The following is a 25,497-nucleotide window of genomic DNA, read 5'->3' on the forward strand; positions in this document are numbered from 1 at the left end:
GTCCTAAGCGCTTGGGAAGTACAAGTTGGCAACATATAGAGATTTATTCAATCGTATTTATTGAGCGCTTACTGTGTGCAGAGCACTGTACTAAGCGCTTGGGAAGCACAAGTTGGCAACATATAGAGATTCATTCAATCGTATTTATTGAGCGCTTACTGTGTGCAGAGCACTGTACTAAGCGCTTGGGAAGTCCAAGTTGGCAACGTATAGAGACGGTCCCTACCCAACAGCGGGCTCACAGTCTAGAAGGGGGAGACAGACAACAAAACAAAACATATTAACAAAATAAAATAAATACAATAAATATGTACAAGTAAAATAGAGTAATAAATATGTACAAACATATATACATATCTACAGGTGCTGTGGGGAGGGGAAGGAGGTAAGGCGGCGGGGAGGGGGAGAAGAAGGAGGGGGCTCAGTCTGAGATGGTCCCTACCCAACAACCAATATATCACCAGGGAGGTTATCATTATTTTATTTGTTAAGCACTTACTATGTGTCAAGCACTGTTCTAAGTGCTGGGGTCTAAGCAGGAGAAGCAGCGTGGCTCAATGGAAAGAGCCCAGGCTTGGTTGTCAGAGTTCGTGGGTTCAAATCCCGGCTCCGCCAATTGTCAGCTGTGTGACTTTGGGCAAGTCACTTCACTTCTCTGGGCCTCAGTTCCCTCATCCACAAAATGGGGATTAAGACTGTGAGCCCCCCATGGGACAACCTCATCACCTTGTATCTTCCCCAGCTCTTAGAACAGTGCTTTGCACATAGTAAGCGCTTAACAAATGCTATTATTATTATTATTATTATAAGAGGTGTTGGATCCCCACTTACAATTGAGGAAACTGAGGCACAGAGAAGTTACCTCCCCCGTTTTTGAATAAAGCAGCAGGACAGTGCCCTGTGAACCAGCTGGGCCAAAAGACGGTACTGGACCCTTCCTTCTCTTTGATCAGAAAAGTTTAAGAGTGGATTTTGGATACAGAATGCCGTCCGTAAAGCAGAGGCTCTGGGGAAACTGAGGGACACTGAGGCAGTTCTTAATCGATTAAATACCCCAATTCATTCAGTAATTCATCTGAATCAAGGCTAGGGTCAGGTCTGGGGAACAGCCAATTCAACGGCACGCAGAGGGTGACCTCCCGGGTGCTTAATATGGTAGGGACAGTCTGCCACATCTCCGTTTTTGCAGACTCCTGTGACTAAAATTTCCCCACTAATAATGTACTTTTCAAACCCAAAAAGCACGGGTTTGGGAGTCAGAGGACCTGAGTGCTAATCCCAGCTGTCTGGCACATAGTAAGGACTTAAATACCATTATTATTATTATTATTATTGTCTGCTGGGTGACCTTGGGCAAGTCACTTAACTTCTCTGGGCCTGAGCTACCTCATCTGTAAAATGGGGCTTAAGGCATTCATTCATATTGAGTGCTTACTGTATGCAGAGCACTGTACTAAGCGCTTGGGAAGCACAAGTTGGCAACCTATAGAGACGGTCCCTACCCAACAGCGGGCTCACAGTCTAGAAGGGGGAGACAGGCAACAAAACAAAACATGTGGACAGGTGGCAAGTTGTCGGAACAAATAGAATTAAAGCTAAATGCACATCATTAACAAAATAAATAGAATAGTAAATATGTATAAGTAAAATAGAGCGGTCTGTACAAAGGCATTAAATATGTACAAGTAAAATAGAGTAATAAATCTGTACAAAGGCAGTGAGCCCTACGTGTCATCATCATCCTCATCATCGATCGTATTCATTGAGCGCTTACTGTGTGCAGAGCACTGTACTAAGCGCTTGGGAAGTCCAAGTTGGCAACATCTAGAGACGGTCCCTACCCAGCAGTGGGCTCACAGTCTAAAAAGGGGGAGACAGAGAACAAAACCAAACATCCTAATAAAATAAATATAGTAGATATGGACAAGTAAAATAAATAAATAAATAGAGTAATAAATATGTATAAACATATATACAGGTATATATGTATATAACAGGTGTCCAACCTGATTATCTTGTAACTAACCCAGTGCCTCCCTTCAAGGCCCTACTGAGAGCTCACCTCCTCCAGGATGCCTTCCCAGACTGAGCCCCTTCCTTCCTCTCCCCCTCATCCCTCTCTCCATCCCCCCCATCTTACCTCCTTCCCTTCCCCACAGCACCTGTATATATGTTTGTACATATTTATTACTCTATTTTATTTGTACATATCTATTCTATTTATTTTATTTTGTTAGTATGTTTGGTTTTGTTCTCTGTCTCCCCCTTTTAGACTGTGAGCCCACTGTTGGGTAGGGGCTGTCTGTAGATGTTGCCAATTTGTACTTCCTAAGCGCTTAGTCCAGTGCTCTGCACATAGTAAGCGCTCAATAAATACGATTGATGATGATGATGCTTAGTACAATGCCCGGCATATAGCGAGCACTGAAGAAATACCATTAAAAAAATAATAATCAGGACATTTAAGTCGGAACCAGTTTTCTCCTGGGAACATTAGAGTTTTTTTCGGGAGGCAGGGGAGAGCGATTGGGGGGCCTACAGGCGTTTCAATGTCTGTCACAACATGTGAAGTCATCTGCAGAGCTGCAGAATCAATGAGATGAGTAAAAGCCAAACACCTCAGGGAGAGATTATGGGTCTCTCGCCGTTCATCCAGAGGGGGAGAGGGGCTGAGGACAAACCTGATTGATGACTGTGGTGGAAAATTTATGGGCTGGACTTGCCACACAGAATTGAGGTGTTCGTCTTCCTTAAGCTGTTTCTTCTACGTGCTGTAAATTGGGATCCAGTACTGAGGAAGAGGAGTTGTCTGATGGAATTGGAAGGGGTTAAACTGGGGGGTTGCCAGCCCCCCAGCCGAGTTGCTTAGAAACCTGGAAAAAAAAAAAAAAGGTGGGAAAAGAGGATGCGATGCTCCTAGAGAGATGGATTCCGAATGTTTTGAACGCAGTTTAAATCGGGCTATTGATTGGCGTTTGGGGGGTACAAATGGTAACGAAGAGGAACCAGAGGGGACGTGGAAATGAAATTAAGGGTGCTTCCCCTGGGCTGAAGACTGTGGAGTAACTCTGGGATTTTCCGAGGTTCTGATTAAAGGAAGTCCGCTGGGCTGTGGTGAGGAGAGACAGTTGTTTGGCTAACCCTTTCACGGGGATAGCACGCGTGGTTTTTTTTTCCCAAGTGACTTTATGATGATTTCAGTGGATGCAAATGATTTGATCGTTTAGAAAAATCCTCCAGTACTAGTGAATCCGGAATGTCCGGAGACCAGGGCTAGCATTTTATCAGATACAAAGCATGTCTGAATATCAAATGGCATTTTTTTCAAAGGCCTGCAGATTGCATAAATAAACTGCTAATTTATTGCTCTCACCTAACATTGGATTAACAGATTTTTGCTTTCCTAAATTTGACACACACACACACACACACACACACACACACACACACACAAAGCCTCAATCTTCAGCAGGAGGAAAGTTTACATAATGGTGTGTAGTATGATGCTCCTCATTAAAATAGTGTGTCAGATGGTATGAAGATTGTCTGCTAAAAATATTCTTTTCAGTTGAAATGCTTAGAACGAGACCAGAGGGAGCGGTTTAAGGTTTATGAACCAAGTGTTCTAATCTGCTTTTGCTCCCAAAACCATGATGGTTTGCCTTTGTGCCCTCTCGAGACACGGAACAACTTTTGACTTAGCAATTTCACTCCCTTTTCTCGCATTCTACCGTGGAACGGCATTTGGTCATCAGACTGGTGTTTGAGATCACTTCGTCTCGGGGAGTGATTTGGGGACGTTTCCATTTTCCTAGTAGCATTATGTCATATTCAGATGCAAACGCCAAGCAGCATTTTCCAGTTCAGGAGCGGTGAACATATTACATTCCTCTCTTGAAAAGATATCAGAATGAGTCACAGATAACACATTGGGAATTCCCATTACCACCCAGGGAGGTTCATTTAACCGATGTGGTTTGCTTTTGGCCTAGTTGTGATCCACCTCGTTTGTCCTCTGTGTCCTCAGCAATCGTCCGCCCTTAGTCTCTGTTGGCGTTGATTTAAATTCGCATGAAGTCTGTTTTATTTTTGCATGGTAATCCCCATTACTTTTCCAGTTAAACACTGGGCCGGCCCTGAGAGCCCTGCCCAAGGATCATTAACTCTGACACTTGTGTTTTGTTTTCCTTTTGTTTTTCCGTTACTAGAGTTTAAATATGCTTGAAATGTAAAAGTGGTACGAAACTGGGGCGATGCAACCGGAGGCAATATTGCTTGGAAGGTGATCTGGACCGGGGAAAATCTTTGGTGGGTCCATGTGGTACTTGTTGAGCTCCTACGGTGTGCCGAGCACTGGCCGGGGCGTTTGGGAGAGTACTAGATTTAGCTGACGCGCTTCCTGCCCTCGAGGAGCTTCCCTCCCTGTTTGGGGGACGAGAGACCCCCAAGGTCAGTTAAGCACCGTGGTCTCTAGCTGCTGCTCAGATTGAGTCTTTAGGACTGGTGGGCCTCCTGTCAGGACGCCACTGTCCTCAGAGAGCCCCGTACTGGACCCCCCCCGTCTCCTCAGCCCTGCCCTTTAATAAGGGATGAAATCTGGTCCTTTTCACAGCAACCCCGACTCCCCCCAACTGTAAATGATGTTTAATGAATCATCTGTCCGCCGTTCCCTAGGTTTCCACCTGGAACCGCGTGCCGGGATGGAAACACCTCCTCCCAGCTCCAAGTTGTGGTCGGAGATCAGTAGGAATGTGTCAGTCAGTCGTATTTATTGAGCGCTTACTGTGTGCAGAGCACTGTACAACACTAGAACAGACATATTCCCCCCCACAACGAGCTTACAGTCTCGGGGGGGCCGTCCCACCGGTCGCCGATTCCCCGCTTGCATCCCTAATTCGAGGCAGGCCCAGTTGAAGACGGGACCCCGGGGAAGTCGGTCGGGAGGCAGAACGACCGACACCAGCCGCTGCCCCCCGATGAGTTGGTAATTTAGAAATGATGGTAGGTGACTGTCGGATAACATCTTTCCCCGCCCCCGGCAGTAGAGGCTGAGTCCGGTCTGGAGCCGTACAGTCCCTTGGGCCCAGGCTGTCTTGAAGGGGACGCCGGCTTCCGCTCTTCCTCCGGATCCGGGGCCGCATCCGGCCCCTTTGCCTCGCCACAGCTCCCTCCACTTTTACCGACTAGTTGTTCTGTCAGCATGAGTGTGACAACAATTAGACATCCCTGTTTTTGCCCCATGCCTTTTCTCCTTCACAGTCATTCAATGACAAGCGTAAAAAGAGCTTCATCTTTTCACGAAAGTTTCCATTCTACAAGAACAAGGAGCAGAGTGAGCAGGAAACAAGTGACCCAGAACGTAAGTAGACGCGCAAAGACCACGTCACACGCAGCACAGAAATGGGCGACACGCATGACACACGTCTCTCCCCGCCACCCTCCCCACACACGTGTAGGCAAACCAACATGGCAGGTAGGCAGGTCAGGTAGCACTACTGCGACCACTGCGGGACAGCAGCAATCTGGATCGGGCCAAGACCCCCCCTTCCCCAAAACCCCACGGGCTCGGCCAGTCCCGAGGGGCCGGCGGCACCGAACGGTTTCCTCTGGCGAGCCGTGGGGCGCGATTCCGTTTCACCACCCCTGCCCTCGGGGGTCACTGCTCACGAGAGCCTGGGGGACACCCCGAATGGGGTCTGGGCTTGAGAATTTTTAAAAAAGGAAAAAAAAAAAACCCCAAAACGGTGACCCTTTTTTATTCCAAGCTGCCCTCGCATTTGAAGAGGTTTAACGGGCCACCGACTTCTCGTTTTCAGTCTCTAGGCCCCGATGACCTGGGCGTCTTCCTCGCCCCCTTCTCCCCCACCCCGACCCCCCCAGAAAACCAATTCCCCAATCCTAGGAGGGCTCTCCCCACCGTGTCCAGGGGGACCCGGGAAGGGGGGAAGGCCGGGATCCAGACTGCTGCTGTCAGCATGGTCCATCCTGGTAGTATCCATTTCAACTCCACTGACTTCTCCCTTCCTCTTCCGCGGCTGTTCTCCCTCTCTCACTGCTCTCTCTGGGGACTTCCGTGCAGGACATCCCCGGATTAGGTGACGACGGTTATGGAACAAAGACTCTGAGTAAGTTCCCAGGAATGGTCACTGTTAACTTCTGCTTTCCTTTCCGTTTTTGTTTTGAGTTTCCCCCGTTGGCTTTGGTTCCTTTTCTGAGGACCTTAACCCTCGCCCTCCTCTCACCCCCAGCATGCACAAGATAGACTTTTATTTGTCACCAGCTGCGAATGCTCTCCCCGATCTCCCCTCACCCCTCGAAGAAACAAACAATCTTTTCCAATTGTTTCGTTCTGCATGTCAGCCTTAAACAGCGTATAGTGTTTTGGACACTTTGACCCGGCCCTGGGGCCTCTGGCTGAAGGAGCATCCCGGCCCTGCTGCCTAAAGAAACCATCCGTGAGGACTAAAAAGTTCTAGAGCAGGATGGTAGAGATGTATTTCTCCACTGCTGCTGCTTCTGTAGTCCCACCCCAGGGATGGGAAGGGGAGGTTGGGGCCACATACTATCCTGGACTAGCCCCGGACAGTTTGAATGGAAGCAGCTATTCTAGGCAAGGGGGAACCGGCCCTCACAACGTAATTCTTGCCCCCCGGCTGCTGTTGAGTCGCAAGACGCACTGACCTCTAACCTTGATGGATTTCTTTTTCTGACTTGCAGTGGGGTTCTGGGGGAAGAAGGTGTAGAGTACGGTTTAACAATGCATTTGTTCATCTCTCAGTCATTTGCTTCCTAAGGTATAGGATCCCATCCTCACCCGCTCCGTTTTAGGGTACGGAGTGAAAAATTCACTTGCTCTGCCCTTCAAGCTCCCTTGTCTAGTCGAAGCCATTAGCGTGTACGACGTAGCCGTGAATTATTCCACCATGATAATCCCACTTACCCTTAGACTGGCTGTCTTTCTGCTGCTTCTAGCACGTAGACACAATTAACTGACAGAAATCAATGTGTGTGTGTGTGTGTTTTCATTTCACCCCACCCCGCATCACATACTTTGCCTAACAGAGAATGTGCAAAAACCTTAAGAGGCTGTTCATTTCTCCTCTCTAAATCCGAACAGGACCAGGCCAGCTTCTGCCCTCAAGATGCACTGGGGCAGCAGGATGCTGATTTCTTGACACCCTGCGGAAACCCCTGACGCTTTCCTCCAGCGCATCTTGAAAGTCGAAGCTGCTCCTTCCCCAGCAGCTCCTCCTCTTAGAGATGAAACCTTTATCTTCCGGGATGCGTGGGCCGAGGGGTCTTTGGCGCTTCCTTAATTCGCTGGAAAATAAAGGAGAAGTTTGGTCAACACCAACTTAGTCCTCTCAAAGGAGGGGCTTCCCTGAGATGATAATAACAACTGTGGGATTTGTTAAGCGCTTACCCACGCTGGACGTGGCCATGGCTGTGACTTCAGGGCCAGATACACGAGCGAGACATTTTAATTACCTCCCTGACAAGAGTCACAGCCCGAGGGAGGGAGAAAATGTTCATCTTTTTAAATAAGATTAATCTGTTTTAATGGGAGCTCATGAACTAGTGGTGAGCCCAGACTGAGGATTTCCTACTATCCTAGCTGGGTGGTTCCCTGGCTCCTAAAGCTATCCCAGTCCAACTCTCTCTCTCTCCTTCCCGTAGTAAAACAAATGTTGATGGGTTAGAAACTCCTGGCACTTGCTTAGGAGTTTCTGATGACCTACCTTCATTTTTGCTGCGGTGCTCAACCAGATTCTTCACCCTCCTCCCGCTGGGTCCCCTGGGGAGGGTGGGCTGGATCAATCGGACCCCAGCGACCTGGGAAACCTGGGAGAAAGAAGAAGGGGAATAAGAAGAGGCTCTTCTCCCCTTCTGGGAAACCTGGGAGAAAGAAGAAGGGGAATAAGAAGAGGCTCTTCTCCCCTTCTCGGGACCGCAGCAAAGACTCCAACTGAACCCAACCCTTCTATTCCCAGAAAGGCTTTAGAGCAAACAAGTGAGTCGAACAGCCCATTCGTCATCTCTCTCTCCTCCCCAGCACAATAAAAAAGGGAGCATCTCTCTCAGTCACGCTGTCTACAAAGGAAAGAGAAGATCTAGTTAATCAATCAATCAATCAATCAGTGGCACTTACCGTATGCAGAGAATTGGAATTAAGCCCTCAGGAGAGCTCAGTACAACAGAGGTGGTAGAGAAGCCGCGTGGCTCAGTGGCAAAGAGCCCGGGCTTTGGAGTCAGAGGTCATGGGTTCAAACCCCAGCTTGTCAGCTGTGTGACTTGGGGCAAGTCACTTCACTTCTCTGTTCCTCAGTTCCCTCATCTGGAAAATGGGGATGAAGACTGAGCACCCCCTGTGGGACCACCTGATCACCTTGTAACCTCCCCAGCGCTTAGAACAGTGCTTTGCACATAGTAAGCGCTTAATAAATGCCATTATTATTATTATTAAGTCACAACTTCTCTGTTCCTCAGTTCCCTCATCTGCAAAATGGGGATGAAGACCATGAGCCCCCCCACGGGACAACCTGATCACCTTGTAACCTCCCCAGCGCTTAGAACAGTGCTTTGCACATAGTAAGCGCTTAATAAATGTCATTATTATTATTATTATGTCCCTTGCCCAAAACAAACCTACAGTCTAGAGGGGGAGGCTAACAATAAAATCAATGAATGACATGTATATAAGTACTGGGGGCCTGGGGAGCAGAGGACCTGGGTTTTAATCCAGCTCTGCCACTTGCCGGCTGTGTGACCTTGGGCAAGTCACTTCACTGGGCCTCAGTTTCCTCATCTGTAAAATGGGGGAGAAGCCTTTGAGCCCTGTGTGGGACAGGGACTGTACAATCCAAATATCAGGCATCTATCCCAGCACTTCGTACAGTGTCTGGCACATAGTAAATGCTTAACAAATACCATTAAATACACACCCGTGTGTGTCTATTATATTAGTATATGATATATACTATTAGATGCGTGTATACATATGTGTACACATATACATGCATGCTTGACAAGACATTCTAATGGGGCCTGGCCCTAGATGCAATCCAAATATCAGGTATCTATCCCAAGCACTTAGTACAGTGTCTGGCACATAGTAAATGCTTAACAAATACCATTAAATACACACCCGTGTGTGTCTATTATATTAGTATATGATATATACTATTAGATGTGTGTATACATATATATGTATGTGTACACATATACACGCATGCTTGACAAGACATTCTAATGGGGCCTGGCCCTAGATGCAATCCAAATATCAGGTATCTATCCCAGCACTTAGTACAGTGTCTGGCACATAATAAATGCTTAACAAATACCATTAAATACACACCCATGTGTGTCTATTATATTAGTATATGATATATACTATTAGATGTGTGTATACATATATATGTATGTGTACACATATACATGCATGGTTGACAAGACATTCTAAAGGGGCCTGGCCCTAGATGCGATCCAAATATCAGGTATCTATCCCAGCACTTAGTACAGTGTCTGGCACATAATAAATGCTTAACAAATACCATTAAATACACACGCATGTGTCTATTATATTAGTATATATATAATACCACATAGTAAGCGCTTAACAAATACCATCATTATTATTATTATTATATGATATATACTATTAGATGTGCTTATACATATATATGTATGTGTACACATAATAATAATAATGGCATTTATTAAGCACTTACTATGTGCAAAGCACTGTTCTAAACACTGGGCAAGTTACAAGGGGATCAGGTTGTCCCACGGGGGGCTCACAGTCTTCATCCCCATTTTCCAGATGAGGTAACTGAGGCCCAGAGAAGTGAAGTGACTTGCCCCAAGTCACCCAGCTGACAAGTGGCGGAGCCGGGATTTGAACCCATGGCCTCTGACTCCAAAGCGCGGGCTCTCTCCACTGAGCCACGCCGCTTCTCTTCTGAGAAGACATTCTAATGGGGCCCGTAGCTGAAGAGTTAAGCAGCGCATAACTTACCCTGAGGACAGGACAACCGAAAATGGGCTTGGAAGTTGCAACGAGGAGGATTCAGATGAGCCGCAAAGAAGCATTTGGGAATGGTGCAGCGGAATTCGAGGTGGATTGTGAAGCAGATTTCTGGGAATAGGAGAGCTGCCGCGGGGGTCCCCAGATGCTGACAAAAGCTGGACTTCAACCTCCTTAACCGAATAAAAACTACTGATCAGGCCCCTGGTGTGTACAGAGCACTGTCCTAAGCACTTGGGAGAGTATGGTTGAGTAAAGACACATGGTGCCTGACCTCAGACAGCTTTCAAGCCTTTTATTCTTCGAGGAAGTAAACAATTCCTATTTCCTCCTAGCTACCACACAGCATTTTAGTATCTGTGGGCCCATTAGGTTGTAAACTCCTTGAGGGCAGGGAGAGTGTCTCCCCATCCTACTGTAAAAATAAATAAATGACGGTATTTTGTTAAGCGTTAACTACGTGCCAAGCCCTCTTCTAAGTGCTGGGGTAATAATAATAATAATAATAATAATAATAATAATAATGGCATTTATTAAGCGCTTACTATGTGCAAAGCACTGTTCTAAGCGCCGGGGAGGTTACAAAGTGATCAGGTTGTCCCACGGGAGGGGCTCACAGTCCTATCCTCATTTTACAGATGAGGTAACTGAGGCATAGAGAAGTGAAGTGACTTGCCCAAAGTCACACAGCTGACAATTGGCAGAGCCGGGATTTGAACCCATGACCTCTGACTCCAATGCCCGTACTCTTCCCACTGAGCCACGCTGGGTAGATACAAGGTAATCGGGCTGTCCCCCGTGGGGCTCACGGTCTTCATCCCCGTTTTACAGATGAGGTCACTGAGGCCCAGAGAAGTGAAGTGACCTGCCTAAAGTGTCACAGCTGACAAGTGGCAGAGCCAGGATTAGAACCCACGACCTCTGAGTCCCAAGCACACGCTCTTTCCGTCCAGTACTCCACACACACAGAGGACGCTCAACCAATACTGTTGAGGGCTTGACTGAGGAGCTGTAGGTCTTATAATAATAGTTAATAACATTTATTAAGCAGAGAAGCAGCGTGGCTCAGTGGAAAGGGCACGGACTTGGGAGCCAGAGGTCATGGGTTCTAATCCTGGCTCCGCCACTTGTCAGCTGTGTGACTTTGGGCGAGTCACTTCACTTCTCTGGGCCTCAGTTCCCTATCTGTAAAATGGGGATTAAAACTGTGAGCCCCATGTGGGACAACCTGATCACCTTGCATCTATCCCAGCGCTTAGAGCAGTGCTTGGAACATAGTAAGCGCTTAATAAATGCTATTATTATTATTATTATTACTTACTGTGTATCAAGCACTGGGGAAGCAGCATGGCATACTAAAATAGAGCACCGGCCCGGGAATCAGAAGGTAATGGGTTCTAATCCTAGCCACAAAGCTGAGTGACCCTGGGCAAGTCACTTCACTTCTCTGTGCCTCAGTTCCCCCAGCTGGAAAATGGGGAATGATGCTGTGAGCCCCACATGGGACAGAAACTGTGTCCAACTTGTTTGGCTTGTACCCACCCCAGTGCTTAACACAGTGCTTGGCACATAGTAAGCCCTTAAAAAATACCATCATCAACAGTATAAGCTGTTGGGTAGGGACTGTCTCTATATGTTGCCAACTTGTACTTCCCAAGCGCTTAGTACAGTGCTCTGCACACAGTAAGCGCTCAATAAATACGATTGATGATGACATGCACACAGAGCTCACAGTGTAAGCAGGAGGGAGAAAAGATATTTAATTCACAGATACCTGATGACCATTTTACATACGACTGTGAGCCCACTGTCGGGTAGGGACTGTCTCTATATGTTGCCAACTTGGACTTCCCAAGCGCTTAGTACAGTGCTCTGCACACAGTAAGCGCTCAATAAATACGATTGATGATGACATACACACAGAGCTCACAGTGTAAGCAGGAGGGAGAAAAGATATTTAATTCACAGATACCTGATGACCATTTTACATATGACTGTGAGCCCACTGTCGGGTAGGGACTGTATGTGTTGCCAACTTGGACTTCCCAAGCGCTTAGTACAGTGCTCTGCACACAGTAAGCGCTCAATAAATACGATTGAGTGATTGATATGAGAAAACAGAAAGGAGCTCCAGGCCCATGCTGTTTCCCCTAGGCCACACTGCTCCTGGAAGTCCCTTTAGAGTTTGAGCTTATTCATTAAGCTCTGTTTTTAGGTCAACATCCAATATTTCATAGCCAAGCTGGGCAATTTTGCTGAAGAGGGGATCAAGAAATCCGGAGATCCCGGGCCCTCAGCCTACTCTACATCCTGATTTCAGCTTTCTTAAATTTTGTCAACCAATCTGGGGTTAGAAAGTATGAGGAAGCAGCAGGGTCTAATGGAAAGAGCCTGAGAGTTGGAGGATGTGGGTTCTAATCCTGCTTTGCCACATGTCTGCTGTGTGGCCTTGGACAAGTCACTTCGTCACTTCTCTGCGCCTCAGTTGCCTCAACTGTAAAATGGGGGTTAAGACTGTGGAACAGGGACTGCCTTGCATCTACCCCAGCGATTTGAACGGTGCTTGGCACATAGTAAGCGCTTAACAAATAACAGTTATTGTTGCTATAAGGGTTTAAGGAGTTCCCCAGCCTTAAAGCCTCACCCATTAGACAGTAAATGAATTAATTGCAAGGCTCAGGTTTGGAAGAAAGTCAAGGGCAAGAGAAGCAGTGTGGCCTAGGGGTTCGGAAGACCTGGGTTCTAATCCCAGCTCCATTACTTGTCTGCCGTGGGACCTTGGGCAAGTCACTCACCTTCTCTGTGCCTCAGTTCCCTCATCCATAAAATGGGGACTGACACCATGAGCCCCATGTGGGACGTGGACTGTGTCCAACCTGAATACCTTTTACCTATCCCAGCGTGTAGCACAGTGCCTGGCACATAGTAAACACTTAATACCATTTAAAAAATGGTAAATGCCTATTAAATGCCCAGCCCAAACCATGACAGACAGCTTCTGAAGCAACTATGGCCCCTCCTGGCTTATTAAGAACTCATTTTGTTTTAGGCCAGCTTTTATTTCCACCCCCCGTCTAAACTGTAAGCTTGCTGTGGGCAGGGAATGTGTCTGTTACATTTTACTCTCCCAAGAACACAGTGCTCTGAGCACAGTAAGCGCTCAATAAATACTCCCAATTGATTGATTCTTTCCATGGCTTTCAAACGGAACATCAGAGTCCAAAAAGTGGTGGAAATGTATGGGTTTTTCTTACCTTTTTCGGCATCTCAGGGCCTCCGTCCCAGGCTGCAGCGCGATGAGAAGCAAGGGAACCTGGCTTGAAATCTCCAGAGGCAAATCGCCCACACAGTAGCTTATTGGGTCCGATCTCCAGCACATTAATACACTCACCCGTGAAGGCTTCGCTCCTCGGTCGGCAGGGAGACTTCGCGGGCCTTTCTTCTCCTGGGAATTCGGAGATTTAATACAGGCGATGTTGCAGTTACTCCGAGATCCTCTCCGGGCATCTTCCTTCCTGCAACATTCCAAAATTAACTTTACTTACGGGCAGAACTGCTTCATGCAGGAAGGCCTCACTCTACTGTTCCCATTAATGAATCTAAGGAAAAACACGGGGATGCCATACCGTCTTCAAACACCCTGAAACCGCACGTTGCCGTCTGAGAGCGCTGAAGGACCTCGCAAGCTTTTCTAGCCAAGCAAATAGGGACAGATTCCTCACAGTGAAAACAGGAATGTGGAAAGCCAAATAATTTACCTTTGGGGGTGGGAGGCTGTCAATCACAAGTTAAAACCACAGTTTAGTTTACAGCAGGGAAACAGAGGGAAATGAAGGAATGAATCATCTTTACGGCAGCCAATCTGTGGAGCCCAGAGCCCAAGCCGTACTATAAGAGAATCGAAAAGGAAGACGTGTTTAACCAATCTGCTACATTTTTCCCCCTAACTCCATTCTCCCCGAGCCCTGTTTTCTTCAGCCACACCTGCCTCAGACCACATCATCCCCTTCCTCCCTAGGGTTACGGCCTTAGCGAAAGTTTCGCTAAAGGGCAGCGAAGATGCTCACCTGTCCACGGCTGTGGTGAAAAGGAGGACTTTTCCCAATGACTCACGGCCCATTTGGAGATTTAAGGAGGAGCGCCACTTACCACTCGAGCCTCACCCCTCTGCAAATTACGTGTAACTGAAAAGAATTTGTCTAGACCCAAAGGCCCTTATTTCATCCACTTAGAAGGAAAAAAAGAAATCTGCGACAGGGGAACGGCCAAGATGGGGCTGAGAAGGCCATTACTTTGGGCTGGCGTCGTTCCCTAAAGGAAATAAAGACCCTGGTCTCAGGGCCACCAGGGCTCCTTATATTATTGCCATGACTATGGGGGGGTGGGAAGGGCGGGAGGGGGAAGCCACCATACTCCAAGATAAAGCTTTCATCTTCACTGCCTAGCGTCGGACCTGAAGGTTTTCAGGGTGCGCTCCCTGCGCCTCTCCCGCGGCCCACCTTCGTCTCCGCCTTGCATGAACGCACGCGCCCCTCTGAGTTGCGGCTGCCCCGCGGTGCTTTGGTGATTCGCTTTAATTTGCTGTACTGTTCTTGCAGAACATGTTTCTTCTAATGCCAGCGATAGCGAAAGTAGCTACAGTAAGTGCTCGCTTTTGTCCGTGGCACTGCTCCTTGGCACTGCTGATTACGTGATCGCTTTGGTTTCCTTCTATCTGCACCCTTCCCTCCCCAGCCCTCCCCACAGCAATGGGCGGTGAAAAGGGCTTGAAATGCAGCTGGGGTTTCCCAAGGCTCCTGGTCGCTGGCCCCTCACTCCCAGGAGCGTGTTCTGGAATCCCGGCTCTAAAGGAGACGTGTCACTGGCTCGCGCCAGCACGGGGTCAACAGAATAATCATGAGACCTGCGGTCTGTGAGCCCAAAAAAGTCTGGTTCAGAATTCACGGGAGAAGGGCAGGGGGTTTGTGGTTGCTTACTTTTTTTTTTTTCGAATGAATGAATGAAAAAAATTGCTTCCTTGGTGATGACCTTTCCCGGTTTCCCTTTAAAAGGGAAAAAAGTCCTCTCTGAAACTGATGTGAACCTCCTGAAAGCCTCCTCTCCGTCCATATAAAAAAAAAAAAACGGGATCCGTAGGTATCTTGAGCCCAATTCTGCCAATTATAGGATGAGTAATTTAGCAGCAAAAGAATCCTAAAAATGCAGAAAAAGTAACCAAGAAAGGTGCTTTCCAGATTTGTGTTTCTGCGGCTTACCTGAAGCCATTTTCTTAGCACATGACACGAGGCCCCCCCGCCATCCCGAAAAGCACCGCACCCCGCTCTTCTCTCCAAACCTCCATGAAGTGGAGTGGAGCCACGATTTCAGACCGCCCAACTACTCACCGGGCTCCGGGGAGGTGGCTGGCACCAGTAAACGACGGACTTCTTGGAAGTCACGTTTATTTTTACAAAGTTTAAAAACATCTCCCAATGGACGTGTTGGGTGGAATGGCAGAGCAGTGGCCAAGGATGCCGGGAAACTGAGGGCACAGGGCTATGGGACTGGAAACCCGTTCTCAGGTGGTAGCCCTGCCAGGGTCCTGCCTTGGCAGTCACTGGGCTACCACTGGCCCAGTGTTGTCCCGGAAAACGGCATCCCCTTGAAACTAGAGCTGCCTGTCCTGCTCAAGAAACATAGGTCTCAGACGTGAAGGATGACCAGTGTAGGGCTAGAGGAGGATGACAACAGCTGGGCAGAGGAAAACCAATTACCCTCATGCTCTGAGTCAACGTACCAACCCCAAAGAAGTCAGCGGGGATTGGGCTGGAGTTGGAAAGGAACAAAATGTGTCAGAACAACTTAATTTCCTGCTATGACAGAGTGGGGACCGTTGCAAATGAAGAGAAGCCACGGATGAGCTATAACTCAACGCCAGAAACGTTTTTAACTCGGGCTCACATGCCATATGCTAACAAGAAACGTTTTGCTGCTAAATCCTCGTTTCTGAGGGGTTCCACCACTGAAAGGAACGAATGAGAAAAACCCGATCGATTGCTCAGGACGGGTGGGGGGAAATGTATCCATTTGTGTACGGGGCCCAACGTTTCTGTTGGGGGATGCCACCAGGTTAGGATAGCATCCTGCCCCTAAAAGAGGGGATAAAAGTTCAAATGGATGTAAATCAGGGCAGACAAATTAGATATGAGGTCAGAAAAGGAGCAGGGGATGGGGGGGATCAAACAGGACCACAAGCCAAAGACAAACTGCTCACAGATCCAAGGACAGAAGCACAGAGTCCCCCTTTTCCTCACCCCCTGGGCCTCAGGGTTGGGAATATATCCCGAGGGAGAAAAGTTGGAGAAACCTTGGAGTCATTTCCATCAGTTTTCCAGAGTGCCACCCCATTCTGCCTCCCCCTGTGCCTATGTTTTTCTAGCAAACCTCTGGCTTTTGCTCTAATTTCCTCTAACCTCTGTTCCTCGTTAGCAGCGATTAAAACAACACTAATTTCCCCTCCGTTGCTAATGTCCAGAAATGTTTTATTTCTTGGTCCCTCCTAGAACCATTCCAAATCCATCCGGAGCAGAAAACGGGGGTGGCTTCGGGTGCTCAGAAACGCTAAAATCACCTTGGCCCAGTCTTCCATTTCCGAGAAGGGTACATTCTCCCCCAGCCCAATCTCAACTCCCAGCCCCTGAAATCCGATTTAATTACAGTGCACGACGGCACCTAATTGTTCAAAATGCTAACAGGCATCTAAATTATGAATTCTAAAATAAAAGGATGAATGCAATAAGAAGAACTCAAACTCTTCAAGCGAGAGCCCCTGACATTAGGTCAGATCGACGCACCGGGGTTTCTAAATCTCCATCTCACATCTGTGGGCTCCCTCTTTTTCAAAGGGCCTAAGGGATCCTTAAACTATTGCTGGAAGAAAAAAAAAACACAAATACAGAGGTTCTGGTAGGGTGGGCTGTAAAAGGGTAACAGTGCATTTTGGGCCTAGAGTATTAAACTGAAAAAGCAATAACAGAGGATTATGGCCCCTTCAGAAACCCTAAAAGGCGCTCTCCCTTTTTATCATCATTGTAAATCACAATGACTCCTCGTTGTTCGAATTTAAATAGACTGCATTTCAGTAGTCATATTAAAACATCCCACGCGGATCATTTACGGGGACCTCAAGAGAGCTGTTTTTAACCGCCCTGTTAAAGGCGTGATTTTCTGCAGTCAGAGGAACGTGGCCCTAACGGAGGCGGGATCTGACCATTTTTTAGACAAGCCGACAGGGCCTCCGCCATCGCCCGGCCCCCACGCTCTCAGCTCGCTCCCTTGTTTCAGCTTAGAAATGGCCCCAACCCCTGAAGTCCATCAGGCAGAATGGCATCGGGGCAAGCCCAGTGAGCTCCACCAAGTGAATTTCTCTCCTAGCGCGGGGCTCGGCCACCTGGGGAACCTCCTGCCAGAAATGAGCTGCCCGTTCATTCGTGATAATAGTAATTATGGTATTTGTTAAGCGCTTCCTATGTGCTAGGCACTGTACTCAGCGCTGTGGTGGACACAAGTCGAGTTGGACACGGTCCCCGTCCCACGTGGGGAATTTGGGTTCAATAGCTCAGAAATAGTCCTTCCCTGCGCTCAGAGAGAGGACAGAGTCCAACACTCCAGGGGCACTTGGCTTCCCCCCCACTTTTAGACTGTGAGCCCACTGTTGGGTAGGGACTGTCTTTATATGTTGCCAACTTGTACTTCCCAAGTGCTTAGTACAGTGCCTTGCACACAGTAAGCGCTCAATAAATACGATTGATTGATTGATTGATTCCCAGAGGGTGCTGCCCACCCCTCCCTTTTAAATCACCCCCCCAATTTTAGCCCCCACAGTGATAAATTGGCATCTCAGCCGCTTGGGCCTTCCCTACTCCCCCACTCAGCCCCCGATCTCTGTCAAACCCTTAGAAAAGTCGTCGGGGGGAAGGAGTTTCCAGGGGACCCATCTGCGGCCTCGCTCCAAGCGACGTCTGCTGAGCCACATCCCTGCACCGCATGAAGAGTCGGGGACATGCGCCTTCTCTCTCCCTCCCCTGCACTCAAGCCCCCCAGAGGGAAAAGACCATGGAAGAAGAAAGGAAATCAGAAAAGAAAGTCCTCAAAGGACCGCGGGGGTCTTTATGGCGCCTTCACTGTAGCCTCCTAGGCTCCTGGAGTCAGGGAGGCTGCTGCCAAAACGCCCGGTACTGACCTTTAAAAAAGGGCGATTTCCCCCCTTATCTTCATGGCCCAGCACCAGGCCCCCAAGGGTTTCTCAACTACCAGACCGAAGTGGTTCTTGGTTCGTGGTTTCCCCCCGGGGCCAATGGGAGATGCTGAACCCGGGAAAGAAACAGACGGTGATCTGTGTTTTAATAAAGAATTGTCACCAATTGCCACTTGTTGCAAAACCCTTCTCTTTGGGATCAAACAAGCTACCAATAACAACAACAAAGTGTGATTCTCCCTTACCTCCAGACAGTAAAGCTCACGGTGGGCAGGGAATGTGTCTATCAACTCTGTTACACTACTCTCCCAAGCGCTTAGTACAGCGCTGTGCACACAGTAAGCACTCAAATGGCACCGATTAATAATAATTGTGGTGTTAGCTAAGCGCTCCATGCCATGCATTGTACTAAGCAGTGGGGTAGATACAAGGTAATCAGGTCAGACAGTCCCTGCCCCTTACAGAACTCACAGTCTAAGTGGGGCACAGAACGGGTTTTTAATCCCCATTTTTCAGATCGCAAAACTGAGGCACAGGGAGTTAAGTGCCTTGCCCAAGGCCGTACAGCAAGCAATAGAGTAGGATTAGAACCCAAGTCTTATGATCTCCAGGCCCATGCTCTTTCCACTGGGTTGCTCCTGGATCAGATGACAATCACAGACACCCAGAGGCAGGAGGTCAGGGTCAAAACTGATCTCGGTTCACCAGGGCCAAGCGTGGGGTGATTTTCACCTTTAATTTGGGGGAATAGGTGGGGGTTACTAGATGGAGTCAATAAAGGGAATCCTTTTCTTATGCCCCCTCCACTCACCTACAAAGAAAACCAAATTCCGCAAACGTCCAGAGCTGTCTGAACACCATCTCTAAATCAGGTGTTTCCAGATCAGAGTCAGCTCTTTAAACCATCACTATCATTGATCCAATTATTTTAACCATCCACTATCACTGTTTCAATTTGCAGAGGGAGTTGATTTTAATCTGCAAATGATTACCGCCACACAACCCCTCAAACACGCTATCCACCACGCTGTACCCCTTGGCTCTAACCTGGTTGTGCTCCAGTCTCACTTACACGAGCCAACCAACCCGGGCACGCTGTTTGGGGCGGCAAGAAACTCACTCTCGGAAGATAATCCAGAACTAATTAGCCCAAGAACTCGGTTCCCCCAGCCGGGACCGTCAGCCGCGATTAGATTCAGGCCAAATTTATCCAGGAAATCTCGGGAGAGGACATCTGGAAGGTGGAAGGGACTTTGGAATGGTTCGCGGAAAGAGCTAAAGAGAAATTAACAAACTGGGGATAAGAGAATGGAGACTGGGGCAGGCTACGTGGTACAAGTCAACTGTGATTTTTTTTTTTCTTTTTTCTCTCCTCAGGAGGCCAGGAAGATCTCATTCTGTCTTATGAGCCTGTCACCAGACAGGAGAGTAAGTGTCCTGAACTGTTCTAACACAACGTGTTTGTCTCCCGTGGTAGATTTTAAGTACCCCAAGGACCGGGATAATAATAATAATGGCATTTATCAAGCGCTTACTATGTGCAAAGCACTGCTGTCTACTTACCCTGTTGTATTCTCCCAAGCACTTGGTACAGGTGCCACTGATTGATTGTTGCCGTTCTTGGTCCCGAAGAAAGCCAGCGACTTTGCATGAATTGGAGTGGGTTTCTAGAAAAGCAGCGTGGCCTAGAGGAGAGAACACAGGCCTGAGAGTCAGAAAGATAACAACAACAACAATAACAATAATAATGATCGTATTTGTTAAGCGCTTACTACGTGCCAAGCACTGTTCTGAGCACTGGGGGAGATACAAGGTGAGCAAGTTGTCCCACGTGGGCCGCGCTGTCGTAATCCCCGTTTTACAGATGAGGTAACTGAGGCACAGGGAAGTTAAGTGACTTGCCCACAAAGTCACACAGCTGACAGGTGGCGGAGCTGGGACCCACGACCTCTGGCTCCCAAGATCTGGGTTCTAATATATGTATATATGTTTGTACATATTTATTACTCTATTTATTTTACTTGTACGTATCTATTCTATTTATTTTATTTTGTTAGTATGTTTGGTTTTGTTCTCTGTCTCCCCCCTTTTAGACTGTGAGCCCGCTGCTGGGTAGGGACTGTCTCTATATGTTGACAACTTGTACTTCCCAAGCGCTTAGTACAGTGTTCTGCACACAGTAAGTGCTCAATAAATACGATTGATGGATTGATTGATTCTAATGCAGGTTCCACCATTTGTCTTCTTGGTGACCTTGGGCAAGTCGCACAACTTAGTACAGTGCTTTGCACATAGTAAGCGCTTAATGCCATTATTATTATTATTATCTGAGCCTCAGTTACCTCCTCTGTAAAATGGGGATTGAGGCTCTGAACCGCATGTGGAACAGAGACTGTGTCCAACCCGATTTGCTTGTATCCACCCCAGTGCGTAGTACAGTGTCTGGCTCACAGTAAGCGCTTAAATGCCACAGCTATTATTATTACTATTATTATTATTATTATTATTATCACATATCACCTCACTCCATCACATGACCCAATATGGCACAGCCTCTCCAATCCCCAAAACAATGGGGGATCTCCCCTCTCATGTGGCACTGTGGTCTAAAATCTCAAGGCGATATGCAGTCTTATGCATCCAAAAAGTGCTCAATAAATACCATCGGTTGACTGATTTGCACTTGAATTTGAACCCTTTGTATCCTTTATTCACCCACCCTCAGCCCCACCACACTTATGTATACATCCGTAATATATTTTAATGTCTGCCTCCCCCTCTAGACCATAAGCCCCTTGTAGACAAGGAGAATGTCTACCAATTCTGTTCTGTTGTGCCCTCCCAAACGCTGCACCCAGTGAGCGCTCAATAAATACCACTGGTTGGCTGATTATTGTTTGAACCTACTTGTTTCACTGAGCCCCGTAACAGGAGCTGTGAATAAACGCCTGTCGAACGGGAGAAATCCACCTCGGCCCTCCTAAAGCTCGAGGGGGAAAAAACCCCACTCTCACCAAGTGCTTCTTTCCCTCCCGTCCAGTTAATTACACGAGGCCGGTTATCATCCTGGGCCCCATGAAGGACCGGATCAATGACGACTTGATATCCGAGTTCCCCGATAAGTTCGGCTCCTGCGTCCCACGTAAGTACTATTCCTCGCTTCATCTGGGAAGGGCCCCGTCTGGATTTTAAAATGCCACTCCGCTCCCCCGCGGAGAAGCAGCATCAGTCTGTATTTCTTCCAAGTTGTGTCTGTTTCCAAGCGCTTCGTAGAGTGCTCTGCACACAGTAAGCACTCAATAAATACGATTTATTTCCCCTGTCCCTTAAGAAGCTCCCTCCAGAGGGTGGAAATTGTGAGGTGTTCATTCCTTTTCCCTTCAGCCTTTCATAACCAAACAGAATTGAAATAGGGCATTACACATCCACCCCAGGTGACCCCACATGGCCTAGGGGAGAGGTAAACTTGGGCTCTGATAGAACTGGATTCAGGACTGTCTCTATATGTTGCCAATTTGTACTTCCCAAGCGCTTAGTACAGTGCTCTGCACATAGTAAGCGCTCAATAAATACGATTGATGATGACTGATGCTCATCCTCCCCACTAATCTTGGTGCTTGTTTTCAGTGTGGCCTGGTGGAAAGAGCCCAGACCTGAGCTCTGCCCCCAGCTCTGCCGCTTCCCTGCTGTGTGACCTTGGCCTTCGCTTCTTTAGGCCTCTGTTTCCTCATCTGTAAAATGGGGATTTAACTCTTATCCTCCCTCCCCCTTTGACCATAAGCCCCATCAGGAGACACGGACTGTGTCCAACCTGATTACCTTGTATCTGCTCCTAGTGCTTAGAATGGTGCTTGGCACACAGCGAATGCTTAACAGGTGCCCCAATAATAATAATAGTTTTATCATCATTATGCCTCAAGAAAGTTGTTATTATTCCTCTAGGAAGCGGGGAGACAAGAGTCCTCTCTAAAATTTCACATCCACCAGCAAATATTTATTTTTTTGAGCACACTGAAAGGGGTCTTTTGCAAGGACTCCCTGACGGCCCGTCTTTAATGAGCCCCCCGGCCCCAAACCGTGTCTTCCACGGCCGATCTGGGCCGGTCCCGCCACGCCTCCGAGGCCCAATGGGGACAAGTAGCACACACCCCAGTGTTCAGAATCAATCAATCGTATTTATTGAGCGCTTACTGTGTGCAGAGCACTGTACTAAGCGCTTGGGAAGTACAAGTTGGCAGAAGGAAGTGGGGGAGAGGGCCTGAAATCTCCAGTCTAATCCTGGCCTCGCCACCGACGTCAAACCTCCGCATCTCCCGCTGCCCGGCTCAAAAAGCCCGTCCCTGGCTCAGGCGTGGTTCAGGCCGAGGGCTCCCCAATTCAGGACCCCGGGTGCACCCCAGGTTTTGCGCGGAGGGAAGCCGTAAAGCCGAGCACCCTCTAACCGCCCCGCCTTGTTTTCTGAAGACACCACGAGGCCGAAGCGGGACTACGAGGTGGATGGCAGGGACTACCACTTCGTCATTTCGAGAGAACAGATGGAAAAGGACATCCAAGAGCACAAATTCATCGAAGCCGGGCAGTACAACGATAACCTATATGGGACCAGCGTGCAATCCGTGAGATTCGTAGCGGAAAGGGTAAGTTCCCCAAGCGGCGCGCGAAGCGGCCTGCTAAATCTCCGGCGAGTTGCCCAGACCCCAACCTGCGGGCCGGTCTTGGGTCCAGCCTAGGGCACGGGCAGCGAACCCCTTTGACATCAAGTCATCGGACTTCTGGGGTGCAGAAGGAGTTCACAAGGATCCCTTTGGCCGATGAAGTGGAAAGGAGGAGGCCCCAAATTCTTGGAGGACAAAAGGGAGCGGTGGGGAGAGGCGGGGGGGGCACCTGGAGAAAAAGCCAACCGTCCACCCGTCACGCTTTCTAAACCTTCCAGCAGCCCGGCCTAGTGGAAAGAACGTCGGCCTGTGAGCCTTCGTGCCGGTTTCACCCCTTGTCCGCTGTGTGACCTTGGGCAAGTCGCTTCACTTCTCTGTGCCTCAGTTCCCTCATCGGCAGAATGGGGATTTAATACCTGTTCTCCCTCCTACTTAAGCTGAGAGCCCCATTTGGGACCTGATTATCTTGTAACTTGGCATATAGTTTATCTTGTAACTTGGAACTGCCCCTCCGCCAAGCTAGCTCTCTTCCTCCCTTCAAGGCCCTGCTGAGAGCTCACCTCCTCCAGGAGGCCTTCCCAGACTGAGCCCCTTCCTTCCTCTCCCCCTCGTCCCCCTCTCCATCCCCCCATCTTGCCTCCTTCCCTTCCCCACAGCACCTGTATATATGTATATATGGTTGTACATATTTATTACTCTATTTATTTATTTATTTATTTCACTTGTACATTTCTATCCTATTTATTTTATTTTGTTGGTATGTTTGGTTCTGTTCTCTGTCTCCCCCTTTTAGACTGTGAGCCCACTGTTGGGTAGGGACTGTCTCTATGTGTTGCCAATTTGTACTTCCCAAGCGCTTAGTACAGTGCTCTGCACATAGTAAGCGCTCAATAAATATGATTGATTGATTGATTGATTGATATAGTAACCATACCATTAGCAAATACCACAGTTACTGCTTTGCAGTAAGTTTTGACCGATTACCTTGTATCATCATCATCATCAATCGTATTTATTGAGCGCTTACTATGTGCAGAGCACCGTACTAAGCGCTTGGGAAGTACAAATTGGCAACATATAGAGACGGTCCCTACCCAACAGTGGGCTCACAGTCTAAAAAGGGGAGACAGAGAACAAGACCAAACATACTAACAAAATATCATCATCAATCGTATTTATTGAGCGCTTACTGTGTGCAGAGCACCGTACTAAGCGCTTGGGAAGGACAAGTTGGCATCTAGCCCGGCACTCAGTATAGAGCTTGGCACATAGTAAGCGCTTGACAGATTCCAGAATAATGACCGCTGGACCCTCCAACTGCTCAGTGCAGTGTCCGTACATAGTAGGTGCTCAATAAATACCACTGTTTGACGGATTCTAGGGCCTCCCCCTTGCCTCGCCCCCGCTGACCCTTAAACTTGGCCCCTTTTCGGGTTGTGTTCTCGCGGCTGGTCCTGGAATAAACGCACCCTCTCTCTTTCCACCAGGGCAAGCACTGTATACTCGACGTTTCAGGAAACGCTATTAAACGGTTACAAGTCGCACAACTCTACCCCATCGCTATCTTTATAAAGCCGAGGTCACTGGAGCCACTGATGTAAGTAAGCCCCGTTTCGGGCCACGGTCTCCTACGCTAAACCGGAATTTTCGTCGGGCTGTGTCCAACCTAATTAGCCTGTATGTACCCAGCGCTTAGTGCAGTGCCTGGCGTGAAATAAGCACTTATCAAATACAAAGGAAAGACAGAGAGCAAGCCTGGACTCCGACCATTTATTTCCCAAACCCTCAAAACTTAGAGTCAGAAGCTTTGGTTTCATGGCCGCGGGCACACGTGGCCAATTTTGATTCCGAGCGCCGTGAGGAACCTATGCAACGAGGCAAGGGACAAGCTCTTGGCACTCGTGAGCCAGAAGGAATTGTACGTTACATGTCACTTTCTTTTACGTCACCTGTCACAGTCTTTTAGACTGTGAGCCCACTGTTGGGTAGGGACTGTCTCTATATGTTGCCAATTTGTACTTCCCAAGCGCTTAGTACAGTGCTCTGCACACGGTAAGCGCTCAATAAATACGATTGATGATGATGATGTCACTCTTCCATGGGAATAAAACCTCCTCGTTAATAGCGGTTCACTTGACCCCTCAAAGGACAGCTTCATAGCAGCCCCCAGTGCGAGCATACACTCCCCGCAAAATTAATCAACCAATAGTATTTACTGAATGCTTACTTATGAGAAGCAGCATGGCTCAGTGGAAAGAGCCCGGGCTTTGGAGTCAGAGGTCATGGGTTCAAATCCTGGAACTGCCAATTGTCAGCTGTGTGATTTGGGGCAAGTCATTTCACTTCTCTGGGTCTCAGTTCCCTCATCTATAATAATAATAATGATGGCATTTATGAAGCGCTTACTATGTGCAAAGCACTGTTCTAAGCGCTGGGGAGGTTACAAGGTGATCAGGTTGTCCCACTGGGGGCTCACAGTCTTAATCCCCATTTTACAGATGAGGTAACTGAGGCCCAGAGAAGTGCAGTGACTTGCCCAAAGTCACACAGCTGACAATTGGCGGAGCCAGGATTTGAACCCA

General features: G+C 48.2%; 1 protein-coding gene across 8 annotated transcripts in view; it reads left to right on the forward strand.

Moving 5' to 3' along the window:
* DLG2 (discs large MAGUK scaffold protein 2) overlaps positions 1-25,497 on the forward strand; it is a 793,095-nt gene that overhangs the window by 760,081 nt on the left and 7,517 nt on the right. For 5 of the 8 annotated variants that reach the window (XM_038761626.1, XM_038761629.1, XM_038761631.1 and 2 more), the window contains 5 exons: positions 6,080-6,125; positions 19,638-19,688; positions 21,301-21,402; positions 22,725-22,897; positions 24,403-24,512. In XM_038761626.1, the coding sequence (XP_038617554.1) occupies positions 6,080-6,125; positions 19,638-19,688; positions 21,301-21,402; positions 22,725-22,897; positions 24,403-24,512 (482 nt within the window). Of the gene's footprint in view, positions 1-5,259; positions 5,360-6,079; positions 6,126-14,622; positions 14,665-19,637; positions 19,689-21,300; positions 21,403-22,724; positions 22,898-24,402; positions 24,513-25,497 lie in introns of all 8 variants that reach the window. The other 3 variants (XM_038761625.1, XM_038761632.1, XM_038761627.1) reach the window with 2 other exon arrangements.

This window comes from Tachyglossus aculeatus, chromosome 20, assembly GCF_015852505.1.
Source record: "Tachyglossus aculeatus isolate mTacAcu1 chromosome 20, mTacAcu1.pri, whole genome shotgun sequence".
Classification (NCBI taxonomy): Eukaryota; Metazoa; Chordata; class Mammalia; order Monotremata; family Tachyglossidae; genus Tachyglossus; species Tachyglossus aculeatus.